At 45.2% G+C, this 13,239-nt stretch overlaps 1 protein-coding gene across 2 annotated transcripts in view; it reads left to right on the top strand.

Moving 5' to 3' along the window:
• Window positions 1-13,239, top strand: part of LOC135539607 (histone deacetylase 7-like) — a 94,124-nt gene that overhangs the window by 44,089 nt on the left and 36,796 nt on the right. For both annotated transcript variants that reach the window (XM_064965584.1, XM_064965585.1), the window contains exons 7-14: window positions 802-924; window positions 1,361-1,461; window positions 6,410-6,665; window positions 7,736-7,935; window positions 8,517-8,723; window positions 12,011-12,248; window positions 12,479-12,612; window positions 13,191-13,239. The exon at window positions 13,191-13,239 is cut by the window's right edge and continues 72 nt beyond it. In XM_064965584.1, the coding sequence (XP_064821656.1) occupies window positions 802-924; window positions 1,361-1,461; window positions 6,410-6,665; window positions 7,736-7,935; window positions 8,517-8,723; window positions 12,011-12,248; window positions 12,479-12,612; window positions 13,191-13,239 (1,308 nt within the window). The remainder of the gene's footprint in view (window positions 1-801; window positions 925-1,360; window positions 1,462-6,409; window positions 6,666-7,735; window positions 7,936-8,516; window positions 8,724-12,010; window positions 12,249-12,478; window positions 12,613-13,190) is intronic.

Here is a 13,239-nt window from a genome sequence, read left to right as displayed (position 1 = left end):
AAGAATCTCAGACATGTCTGTCTGACTGACTGGGCGTGTGAATGACGTGCGGACATAGAGGTGAATAGAGGCCAAACTTTCCACCATGCACAAATGAACTACTAGGATAGGAGAGGATAGGGGAGATAGTCCTCAATGCCATGGTCACAGAGTTGAACAATTGCAAAGGTGTGGCCTCTTTCCATTATATGCATAAGTACTACTAAGGAGTGGTCCCTACTAAACTATGTCACCTGGAGGACTATTGCAATGCCATTATTTACCTGTGTTACCCTAGCATCATTGGCCATTTGAGGCTACACACCCCTCTGCCTCTGTATTAAAATCCGACAACAATACCATACTGTCATGGGTGTCTTTTGTCTGTGCTAAGCCGCTCGCTGATTGATCGTTTGGTTAGGCCTATTGTGGTCATTGCCAAAGTAAACATGAAACTTTTGGCACTGCTGTCAACTCTTTTGTTATTTGTTCAGCTGGGGTGTGGAAGAGCTTTTAGGTTTTGTTATGTAAAATGGTATTGCTTTATGCTGACATAGCACATTATGGATTTGTAGCCATTTTTAGTTTAATACTGTTAGGGTCGGTTATGGAATGGCGAAGGAGGAATTCAGATATTCGGCACAATCTACTTTTGTGTGTGTGTGTGTGTGTGTGTGTGTGTGTGTGTGTGTGTGTGTGTGTGTGTGTGTGTGTGTGTGTGTGTGTATTTGCATGTACGTGTGTGTGCGTTAATTAATGCGTGTTTGTGTGCGTCTGCGCATGTTTGCTCGTGTGTGTGTGTGTGTGTGTGTGTGTGTTCAGCCTCGGAGCCCATCCTGAAGGTGAAGAGTAAACTGAAGAAGCACATCAACTCCAGACAGAACCCTCTCCAACGCAAAACCAGTGCTCCCCCTACTGTCAAGCACAGAACTCCGGACACTCAGGGTAACGTCGTCCTTCCTGCATCGTTGTATACACCGTCTATCAAACCAACCTCTATCTCTTCCTGGTGCTGAAGCCACAGTGTCTGAGCACTTTGGCCTCAGCCTAACACTAACATTCCTGGGTCGTATTCATTAGGGCACAAAGTAGAATATATATTTTTTCTCAGCGGTAAATGTAAACAAGCATTGCCTATTGGACAATTTCAGGTAAATGTAAACAAGCATTTCCTATTGGACAATTTCAGTGAGTTTACATCCCTTTGGTGCCAAATGAATATGGCCAGGGTCTTGTTGATGAGGTGATTAGTTGAATCAGGTGTATTAGTGCTGGGCGGACTAGTGTTTGTGTACCGCCACTAACACACACACACACATCTGTTATCCTATATGTCAGTATCTCTTTAGCTGATTGGCTATCCCTCCTTTCCATCCTGCAGACTATTCCCCCAGCAGCAGTAGCACTCCAGTGTCGGGGTGCAGCTCGCCCAATGACAGCCTCCTCTCGGATAGCCCACTTACTACCGGACTGGCCCACGAGGTGAGCCCCACTCAACCCCCCGCCACCCTTCGCACCTCTCTCCTCCAACCCCACTGTACTCCCAAGTACAATATAAGTATATTGTAACAATGAGTAATTACAATACTGGTAACTATAAGAATAATTTCACAGTAAAAATGATCACACTAATGTTAAGTGTGACCCAGTTTATGTATACAATATGTTATTGTAATTTTTTTTAAAGAAGCTAAAACTGATTTTAATTCATGGAATCTGTTCCAAAGTATTCCCATGAATAAAAAACGAGACATAAGTGATCGTATCTCGATGTAATCAAGATATGAAATAATTGTTATTTTCAAATACAATTTATTTTTGGCCTTAGTTGTGGTCAATTTGCAGTGTACAAATTATTATAATTATGTTCCGGCCGCACGACCATCCGCTCCAACAACAATTGGCCCGCGAATGAATCCAGTTGCCTACCTCTGCAGTATAGTATGTGCCTGTTCTGCTCAACTCCCCATCTATCCAACAAGCATCAACAGAATTAACACTTCCATACCTGATTGAGCCATTTCGTACCACCACACACAATGTCACACGATGTCACATTCACTACCATATTAGAACACACACTAGATACAGTATCACAGTTGCTTCAGCATCTCAGTATAAGAACAACATGAGTGTCAGGGCCAGAATTGGTTATGGATTCCAACGAAGTTTAGTGAGGTGTGTGTGTTCAGGTTTAAAATAACTTTATCAGCTGGAAATGGCGTTCAACATGTTTCCTCCCGTGGAATTGTATTCCTTTACTACAACAGATACAGTGGGGAGAAGTATTTGATGCACTGATGATTTTGCAGGTTTTCCTACTTACAAAGCATGTAGAGGTCTGTAATTTGTATCATAGGTACACTTCAACTGTGAGAGACGGAATCTAAAACAAAAATCTAGAAAATCACATTCTATGATTTTTAAGTAATTAATTTGCATTTTATTGCATGACATAAGTATTTGATCACCTACCAACTAGTAAGAATTCCAGCTCTCACAGACCTGTTAGTTTTTCTTTAAGAAGCCCTCCTGTTCTCCACTCATTACCTGTATTAACTGCATCTGTTGGAACTCGTTACCTGTATAAAAGACACCTGTCCACACACTCAATCAAACAGACTCCAACCACTCCACAATGGCCAAACCCAGAGAGCTGTGTAATAACATCAGGGATAAAATTGTAGATCTGCACAAGGCTGGGGTGGGCTACAGGACAATAGGCAAGCAGCTTGGTGAGAAGGCAACAACTGTTGGTGCAATTATTAGAAAATGGAAGAAGTTCAAGATGACGGTCAAATCATCCTCGGTCCAGGGCTCCGTGCAAGATCTCCCTTCGTGGGGCATCAATGATCATGAGGAAGGTGAGGGATCAGCCCAGAACTACATGGCAGGACCTGGTCAATGACCTGAAGAGAGCTGGGACCACAGTCTCAAAGAAAACCATTAGTAACACACTACTCCGTCATGGATTAAAATCCTGCAGCGCACGCAAGGTCCCCCTGCTCAAGCCAGCGCATGTCCAGGCCCGTCTGAAGTTTGCCAATGACCATCTGGATGATCCAGAGGAGGAATGGGAGAAAGTTATGCGGTCTGATGAGACAAAAATAGAGCTTTTTGGTCTAAACTCCACTTGCCGTGTTTGGAGGAAGAAGAAGGATGAGTACAACCCCAAGAACACAATCCCAACCGTGAAGCATGGAGGTGGAAACATCATTCTTTGGGGATGCTTTTCTGCAAAGGGGACAGGAGGACTGCACCGCATTGAGGGGAGGATGGATGGGGCCATGTATCGCGAGATCTTGGCCAACAACCTCCTTCCCTCAGTAAGAGCATCGAAGATGGGTCGTGGCTGGGTCTTCCAGCATGACAATGACCCGAAACACACAGCCAGAGCAACTAAGGAGTGGCTGCGTAAGAAGCATCTCAAGGTCCTGAGTGGCCTAGCCAGTCTCCAGGCCTGAAACCAACAGAAAATCTTTTTGGGGGGAGCTGAAAGTCCGTATTGCCCAGCGACAGCCCCGAAACCTGAAGGTCTGTATGGAGGAGGGGGCCAAAATCCCTGCTGCAGTGTTTGCAAACCTGGTCAAGAACTACAGGAAATGTATGATCTCTGTAATTGCAAACAAAGGTTTCTGTGCCAAATATTTAAGTTCTGCTTTTCTGATGTATCAAATACTTATGTCATGCAATAAAATGCAAATGAATTACTTAAAAATCATACAATGTGATTTTAGTTTTAGATTCCGTCTCTCACAGTTGAAGTGTACCTATGATAAAAATTACAGACCTCTACATGCTTTGTAAGTAGGAAAACCTGCAAAATCGGCAGTGTATCAAATACTTGTTCTCCCCACTGTATGTAATGGGCATCAAAGATATGTCATATCCTTGAAGACTGTACATTTCAAATAAAGAGCACATTTGGGAATGTTTTAATTGAATAAGGGCTGATCGAATAACATGGCAGTACAGTTTGTTTGTCTGTTTGTTCCTGTTCTCAGATTCTCTCTCTCTCCCTCTCTCTCTGCAATAGGCCAGTTTAAAACATTTGGCCACCCGACTGTACTGTACCATGACACATTACACATTCACATTGGATTAATGTTCAAATGACATGCCCTTTTCAGTTTCCAAAGAACATGTTGTAAAATGATTTTTCATCACTCAGATTTCAGCAATCTGACATTTTTCTGCTTACACTTATACTACACACAGCAAATTCTTCAGTGTTAAATCAACACTAAAAGTGTGGACCTGTATAGACACTGGAACAGTGTTAAATTAACACACTGCCTAGTGTAAAGACTTATTTGCATATTTCCCATAGTGCCTTGCCTTTCGAGTGATTTGTAGAGTGGTTGTTGCATTCATCCATTTTCAGTCCTGTGGAGTTCACCAAGTGAGATCCAATGTGAATATGTTAACATTCAAATTACATTCTTTAACACAATACAAAACGTACAGTATTTCATAAGGCCTTATTTCAAGGGCCTAGTTTTTTGTCCTGATACTCATTGTATACAGGCCACAACAGGCCTGTATACCATTATGCTGGCTTGCAAAGTGATGTTTAATTCCAATTGGAATCCAGCCAGAGTAGGGATATTCAACCTTTGGAATGACCTGCAACTAGAGCTGTTACAGTCATGGAATTTTGGATGATGGTTATTGGCCAGCCAAATGACCCTGGTCACTATAATAAATGTTTGAATATCAAAAACAAAATGTTTAAAAAATTTGAAGACACATTTTCACCTCTCCTCCGCACCTGACTGCATGTGCTGCCATAGAAATAGAATTAATAGAACGGGCGTCCCCATTTCAAGTCTATGATGGCATAATGGGTGGACTGGTGGCTATTGCGAGTGTACCCATAGAAGCAAAGCAGGATGTCACAATCGTTGAATGAAAAGGACCAAAGCGTGGTGAGCGTACATATTCCTTTATTTCGGATGACGCTGACAAAAACAATAACCAATCAAAAACCACCGTGAAGCCTAAGTGCTATAATGCTACAAACAAAGATAACTTTCCACACCCACAGGTGGGGGAAAAGGGTACCTAAGTATGGTTCCCAATCAGAGACAACTATAGACAGCTGTCAATGATTGAGAACCATACCCGGCCAAACACAAAGAAATAGAAAACATAGAACACAAAACATCGAATGCCCACCCCAACTCGTGCCCTGACCAAACCAAAATAGAGACATAAAAAAGATCTCTAAGGTCAGGGCGTGACACAGGAAGTGTTGATTGAGCCACATTCCATTGCATGAGCCACATCAGTTAACATAATTTGAATGACCATTCTACATTACCAAGGAAATGATTGCATCACAATACCAGGCAACCATTGCGATTGTACCCATGAGTTTACCAGTGAAATTGACAGGGTTAGAGGTTCCAAGTACGTTATATTCATTCTATTTCTATGTGTGCTGCTGCAGGGAGTGTCTTTTGCAAAAACACATTGCTTGTTTCAGCAAGGAGCAACAAAGTTTCAGCACGTTTTTAAGAGTCCATGTTACCGCGGAAACGGACTCAACCACACGAAGGCCGGGTTATGACTGTTAATTTATTTGTATTACAGTTTTCAAAGGTTACACAGTTATACGGTAATTGTGCCGGCCCTAACCGCAATCTACATTCAGAATAACTACAAGGGTTGGGAAAACTATGATATGAAACTACCTTAAACAACTTAACTGGAACAACCATTTCAGTAACAAATGCAATATGTCCAAGTAACATATTGGATAAGTTTAGAAAATGTATGTAATTTATATTTAAGTAGCATAAGATTAATTTATCAATGTACAGGCAAAAACATAGATATTGAAACAAACCATTCTAAAAAATCAACCTGCAATAGAGCATGCTGGGAAATAGGATAATGATAGCCGTGGTTTTGGTTCAACTGTAGTAGTAACACTAGGGTTATTTTGCACCAATGAGTGTTAATTAAACGCTTACAGTGAAAAATCAACATTAATTAACACTGGCCAATTTGCTGTACAGTAATGAAAGTTTCAAACAGACATTGAATCACGGAGGACTGAAGTTTGATACCCAGGCAGTTAGTCATTGAGGACATACTACTTAACTGAATCAAGTTCCAATGACTATAGTTGTTTGAGTCAACACCAACTTATTTCAATTGAATCAAATGAAATTGTATTTGACACATGAGCCGAATGCAATGGGTGTAGACTTTACCGTGCAGAGCTAAAACATGATAATACAAATAAATATAGTAACACGAGGGATAAAACACACAAGAATGGAGCTCTATACAGGGAGTACCAGTACCAGATCAATGTGCAGGGGTGCAAGCTATTATAGATATGTACATGAAGGCAGGCGGGTTTAGCAGTTATGTTTTACAGTGTGTGTGACCTATTGTGTCCCCTCCCTCCCTCCATCAGGCTCAAAGGTTGCTGCTCCAGGATGGCACACTGGCCCACTTCTCCTTGCCCTGCTCCACCGCCCTGCCCACCAACAGCGCCAGGCTGCCCACCCAGGGTGACAGGGAGTCGAGTAGCCACCAGAGGGTGGCCAGGGTACTGCCCCAGGTCTACCTGCCCATGGAGGGCCTCAGTGCTGCCCAGCTGGCTCACCAACGCCTCCAGCCCATGCTCATCCTGGAGCCCTCAGTGCTGCTGCACACACAGCTAGTCACTGGTGAGAAACACATACAGATATGCACGCGCGCGCACGCACACACACACACACACACACACACACACACACACACACACACACACACACACACACACACACACACACAATCACTCCCACTCATAGGGTACATATACTGTACACTGAGTGTACAAAACATTAGGTTCTCTTTCCATGACATAGACTGATCGGGTGAATGCGGTGAATCCAGGTGAAAGCTATGTCACTTAAATGCACTTCATTCAGTGTAGATGAAGGGGAGGGGACAGGTTAAAGAAGGATTTTTAATGCTTCAGACAATTGAGACAGGGATTGTGTATGTGTGCCATTCACAATTTGAATGGGCAAGACAAAAGATTTAAGTGCCTTTGAATGGGGTCTGGTAGTAGGTGCCAGGCGCACCGGTTTGAGTGTGTCAAGAACTACAACGCACACTCAACAGTTTCTCATGTGTATCAAGAACGGTCCACCACCCAAAGGACATCTAGCTGACATGACTGTGTGGAGCATTAGTGTCAACATGGGCCCGCATCCCTGTGGATCGCTTTCGACACCTTGTAGAGTCCCTGCCCAAGACGAATTAAGGCTGTTCTGAGGGCAACAAGGGGTACAACTCAATATTAGTAGTTCCTAATGTTTTATACACTCAGTGTAGATATGTATGCATACTCACACAAACACACACGCCACACCTGCAGTCACCCTGGAGCCCTCAGGACGGCTGCACATGAAGAGAAACACACTCGGAGCGACACTGCCCTCTATCGATCGTTTGACTGAATGCCACTTATCCTACTGATCTAGGAACTTTCCCTAATCTATAATTGATCTGGTTGATCTGGGAGTGACTACACAGACCTAGCCAATCAGAACATACCACCACACTGTCTTCTTCCTCTGGTTGTTTTCAAAACGTTTTTGGTCAAACATGATGATCCTGACCTCTCTATTTCTCTCAACCCTTTCTTTCTTCCCCCTCCCTATCGCTCTCCATGTTCACCCTCCTTGCTTCCTCTCCCTCCCCTCGCCTCTTTCTCCCTCCCCCCCCTTCTCCCCACCTCTCTCTCCTTCAGTGCGAGGCCTGAGCCCTGGCCCTCTCCAGTACCCCTCCTCCAGACTGGAATGCCTGGCTCCCCTGGGCCCCCACAGACCCCTGGGTCGGACCCGCTCTGAGCCCCCCCTGCACTCTCACCACCACCAGCACCAGTTAATGCAGCAGTACCACAACGCACTGCTGCTGGAGAGACTCAAACAGAACACACACCTGGGCAAGGTGAGAGAACACACCACCAGTCTGATTCAGGGGGGTTGGGTTAGGGTTAGGGTTAACCCTACAACTGACTAGGTATCCCCCTTTCCTCTTTCCTTTCTTGTACAGCTAACCTTGTGGGGACAAGCAATTCAGTCCCATTCAAAATCCTATTTTCCCTAACCCTAAACCTAACCCTAACCTATACTCTTACCCTAACCTTAACCCCAACCCCAACCATAACCCAAAAACCTAACCTTAACCCTAAACCTAACCCTAGCTCCTAACCCTAAACCTAAATCTAACTCTTACTCTTTCCGTAATTCTGACCTGAAAACTAATTCTAACCTTAACCCTAAACCCCCTATAAGTAGCATTTGACCTCGATGGGATGAACAAATGTCCCCAGTTGGTCAAATTTTTGTTTGTCTACTATTCTTGTGTGGACTTAAACACACACACACACACACACACACACACACACACAGCACAATAAAAATTACATCTAGATACCGCATAATAGTGCTCACCAACACAAAAAGAAGAGAGAAGACTGATGCATGACCTTTGACTTTAAGAGTGTGTCTGTGTCTCTCCCTCATCAGCTCATGACCAAGTCCAGTGAGAAGCCTCGTGTCACACAGATCCCCTCGAAGGACATGGACCCGGCGGAGACCAGGCCTGGCGACGGCTACCAGAGGAGGAGACAGAGTGGGACCAGTAGCACTGAGTCAATGTGGGACACAGAGTCCACCTCCTCAGGCGATTACCTAGGAGATCACACCATGGAACACACACCTCTGATGAATCAGGTACACAGACACAAACATATGCACGCAGGTGCGCACACACACACACAAACACAGATATACACACACATATAAACACACACAAAGAGACCTATAGGTCATACATAAACACAATTATTATAGTAGTCCCACTCTCAAATATACACTATATACAGAAGTGGATTTGGCTATTTCAGCCACACCCGTTACAAACAGGTGTACAAAATCAAGCACACAGCCATGCAATCTCCATAGACAAACATTGGCAGTAGAATGGCCTTACTTGAAGAGCTCAGTGACTTTCAACATGGGACTGGATGTTACCTTTCCAACAAGTAATTTCGTCAAATTTCTGCTAGAGCTGCCCCAGTCAAATGTAAGTGCTGTTATTGTGAAGTGGAAACGTCTAGGAGCAACAATGGCTCAGCCACGAAGTGGTAGGCCACACAAGCTTACAGAACGGGACCGCCGAGTGGTGAAAGCGTGTAGTGCGTTAAAATCATCTGTCCTCATTTGCAATACCAGCCAACCTCTTTTGACCTTGGTGGGTAAGGGAGTGTGTACACTTATTACCATGACATTATTAACAGGGTTGCAAAACTTACTACGGAGTTCCAAACTACCTCTGGAAGCAACATCAGCACAAGAACTGTTCATCGGGAGCTCCATGAAATGGGTTTCCATGGCCGTGTAGCCGCACACAAGCCTAAGATCACCACGCACAATGCCAAGCGTTGACTGGAGCTGTGTAAAGCTTGCTGCCATTGGACTCTGGAGCAGTGGAAACGCGTTCTCTGGAGTGATAATTCACGCCTCAATGCATAGTGCCAACTGTAAGGTTTGGTGGAGGACGAATAATGATCTGGGGCTGTTTTTCATGGTTCGGGCTAGGCCCCTTAATTCCAGTGAAGGGACATTTTTACGCTACAGCATACAATCACATTCTAGACTATTTTTTCAACTTTGTGGCAACATTTTGGGGAAGGCCCTTTCTGTTTCAGCATGACAATGCCCCTGTGCACAAAGCGAGTTCCATACCGAAGTGGTTTATCGAGATCGGTGTGGAAAAACTTGACTGGCCTGCGCAGAGCCCTGACTTCAACCCCATTGAGCACGTTTGGGATGGATTTTAACGCCGACTTCGAGCCAGGCCTAATCGCCCAACATCAGTGCCCAACCTCACTAATGCTCTTGTGGCTGAATGGTCGCAAATCCCCGCGATAATGTTCCAACATCTAGTGGAAAGCCTTCTCAGATCAGTGGAGGCTGTTATAGCAGCAAAGGGGTGGACCAACCGCATATTAATGCCCATCATTTTGGAATGAGATGTTTGAGGATCAGGTGTCCAGATACTTTTAGTCATGCATGTGCAGACCAGCTGGCTGGAGTGTTTACTGACATATTCAGTCTCTCTCTATCCCAGTCTGCTGGCCCCACTTGCTTGAAGATGTCCACCATTGTTCCTGTACCCAAGAAAGCAAAGGTAACTGAACTAAATGACTATCACCCCATAGCACTCACTTCTGTCATCATGAAGTGCTTTGAGAGGCTAGTTAAGGATCAAATCACCTCGACCTTACCTGACACCAAAGACCCACTTCAATTTGCATACCGCCCCAATAGAACCGCAATTGATGCAATCGCCATCGCACTGCACACTGCCCTATCCCATCTGGACAAGAGGAATACCTATGTAAGAATGCTGTTCATTGACTACAGCTCAGCCTTCAACACCATAGCACCTTCCAAGCTCATCATTAAGCTTGGTGCCCTGGGTCTGAACCCCGCCCTGTGCAACTGGGTCCTGGACTTACTGACGGGCCCCCAGGTGGTGAAGGTTGGAAAGAACACCTCCATTTTTGCTTATCCTCAACACAGGGGCCCCACAAGGGTTCTTGCTCAGCTCCTTCCTGTACTCCCTGTTCACCCATGACTGCGTGGCCACGCACGTCTCCAACTCAATCATCAAGTTTGCAGACAACACAACAGTAGTAGGCCTAATTACCAACAATGACGAGACAGCTTACAGGGAGGAGGTGAGGGCCCTGGGGAGTGATGCCAGGAAAATAACCTCTCCCTCAACGTCAACAAAACGAAGGAGCTGATCGTGGACTTCAGGAAACAGCAGAGGGAGCAGCCCCCTATCCACATCGATAGAACAGCAGTGGAGAAGGTGAAAAGCTTCAAGTTTTTCGGTGTACACATCACTGACAAACTGAAATGGTTCACCCACACAGACAGTGTAGTGAGGAAGGCACAACAGTGCCTCTTCAACCTCAGGAGGCTGAAGAAATTCGGCTTGGCCCCGAAGATCCTCACAAACTTTTACAGATGCACAATTGAAAGTATCCTGTCGGGCTGAATCACCGCCTGGTACGGCAACCGCACCGCCCGCAACCGCAGGGCTCTCCAGATGGCGGTGCGCTCTGCCCAATGCATCACCGGGTGCACACTACCTGCCCTCCAGGACACCTACAACATCCGATGTCACAGGAAGGCCAAAAAGATCATCAAGGACATCAACCACCTGAGCCACGGCCTGTTCACCCCGCTATCATCCAGACGGCGAGGTCATTACTTGTGCATCAAAGCTGGGACCGAGAAACTGAAAAAAAGGCTTTTATTTCAAGGCCATCAGACTGTTAAATAGCCGTCACTAGCCAGCTACCACCCGGTTACTCAATTCTGCACCTTAGAGGCTGCTGTCCTATATACAGTGTACATAGGCATGGAATCACTGTTCATTTTGAGAATGGAACAGAAGTCACTTTAATTATGTTTAAATAATGTTTACATACTGCTTTACTAATTTTATATGTATGTACTGTATTCTATTCTACTGTCTTTTTAGTCAAAGACATTGCTCGTCCTAATTTATATATTTCTTAAATCCATTCTTTTACTTCTTCTTGTGTGTATTGTTGTGAATTGTTAGATATTACTGCACTGTTGGAGCTAGGAACACAAACCTTTCGCTACACCCGCAATAACATCTGCTAAATATGTGTATGTGACCAATAAAATTCGTTTTGATTTGTAGCTTCAGTTCAGGCCACCTTTCTGGCTCTCCAATAGAGGGTGCCATGGCATTACGGCTCACTCTGTTAGTCATCCCTTAGTCATGGCTTTTACAAGGTGCTGTAGTTGGGCTATTTTATGTTGTTGCTAAAGTAACTCCTAATAACCTTCTGGGTAAACAAGTAAACAAACATTTAGCCTTTAAATGTTTGTTTTTTAACTTTTCACCTACTTTTTTCCCCCTCCCGCTCTCCCTCCCTTTCTATCTTTTTATCTATCCCCCCTCCCTCCAGTCATTTCGTTGGGAGCAGCCCAGGCACCTCCAGGTCCTGACAGACAGGCGTAGACAAGCGACCCACCTGGACCCCCTAGGTGTGCCCGTGGTTCTGGGCCCTGCCCACCGCCCCCTTGGTCGCGCCCAGTCCTCCCCCGCCTCCACCTCTCTACCCCCTCCTCCACGGCCCACGGACACTCCACAGTCTCTGGCCGGCCCTGGTCTGGAGACCACCTCCAAGCTACGCTTCACCACTGGTGAGAGACACTTGGGGAGTGCTGTACGATACACAGTGCTTGTTGTATCTTGTTGTATCTCGTGTACAACATACTGTATATTCAGAAGGTGCTGTAGGTCCCATCCATAGAATTATTAGCACTTAATTTATTAGGATCTCTGTGGTGCCGTCTACTATCTATCTGTCTGGCTGGCTTTCTACCTATTTTATATGGTTTCTAAACTACAGTGTGTGTCGGTGTGTGTGTAGGTCTGGTGTATGACTCTCAGATGCTGAAGCACCAGTGCACCTGTGGCGACAACAGCCGACACCCCGAGCATGCTGGAAGAATCCAAAGCATCTGGTCCAGACTTCAGGAGAGAGGCCTCAGGAACCAGTGTGAGGTAGGTACAATGTAAAGCACTACAATATTCAGAGTCAGAGGGTTTGGGTTAAATGCGGAAGACACATTTCAGTTAAATGCATTCAGTTGTAAAACTGGCTAGGTATCTCCCTATCCCTTTCTACACAACACCACAGAACTAAATATGTTGGTTGAAACTCCTGTTATGAACACTGCTGCCACCTAGGGTTACACCCCAGCACTGCACCCCCCTTGCTAAGGCCCAGGTTTCCAAGATCAAACTTTGTGTTTTGCTTGTCACTTTAAACCGTCCCATTGAGGTCAGAAGACCTCTTTTCCAAGGGATGCCTGTGTGTGTACCTATATGTGCATTCGCGAAGGCGTTTGCGAGTGTATGCATGTGGACCAATGTGTGTAAGCGCCTGCCTGTATGCGCCTGTGTGTGTGTGTGTGTGTGTGTGTGTGTGTGTGTGTGTGTGTGTGTGTGTGTGTGTGTGTGTGTGTGTGTGTGTGTGTGTGTGTGTGTGTGTGTGTGTGTGTGTGTGTGTGTGTGTGTGTGTGGTGCGCGTTGATTAATTCTAAATGGCATGGTGTGTGTGTGTGTGTGCGCTCCTCCAGTGTATCCGGAGCAGAAAGGCAACTCTGGAGGAGCTTCAGTCTGTCCACT

The sequence above is a fragment of the Oncorhynchus masou genome, chromosome 5 (assembly GCF_036934945.1).
Source record: "Oncorhynchus masou masou isolate Uvic2021 chromosome 5, UVic_Omas_1.1, whole genome shotgun sequence".
In the NCBI taxonomy this organism is placed as follows: Eukaryota; Metazoa; Chordata; class Actinopteri; order Salmoniformes; family Salmonidae; genus Oncorhynchus; species Oncorhynchus masou.
Note: the sequence above shows the minus strand (reverse complement) of the source record. Positions and strands in the feature narration are given on the sequence as shown.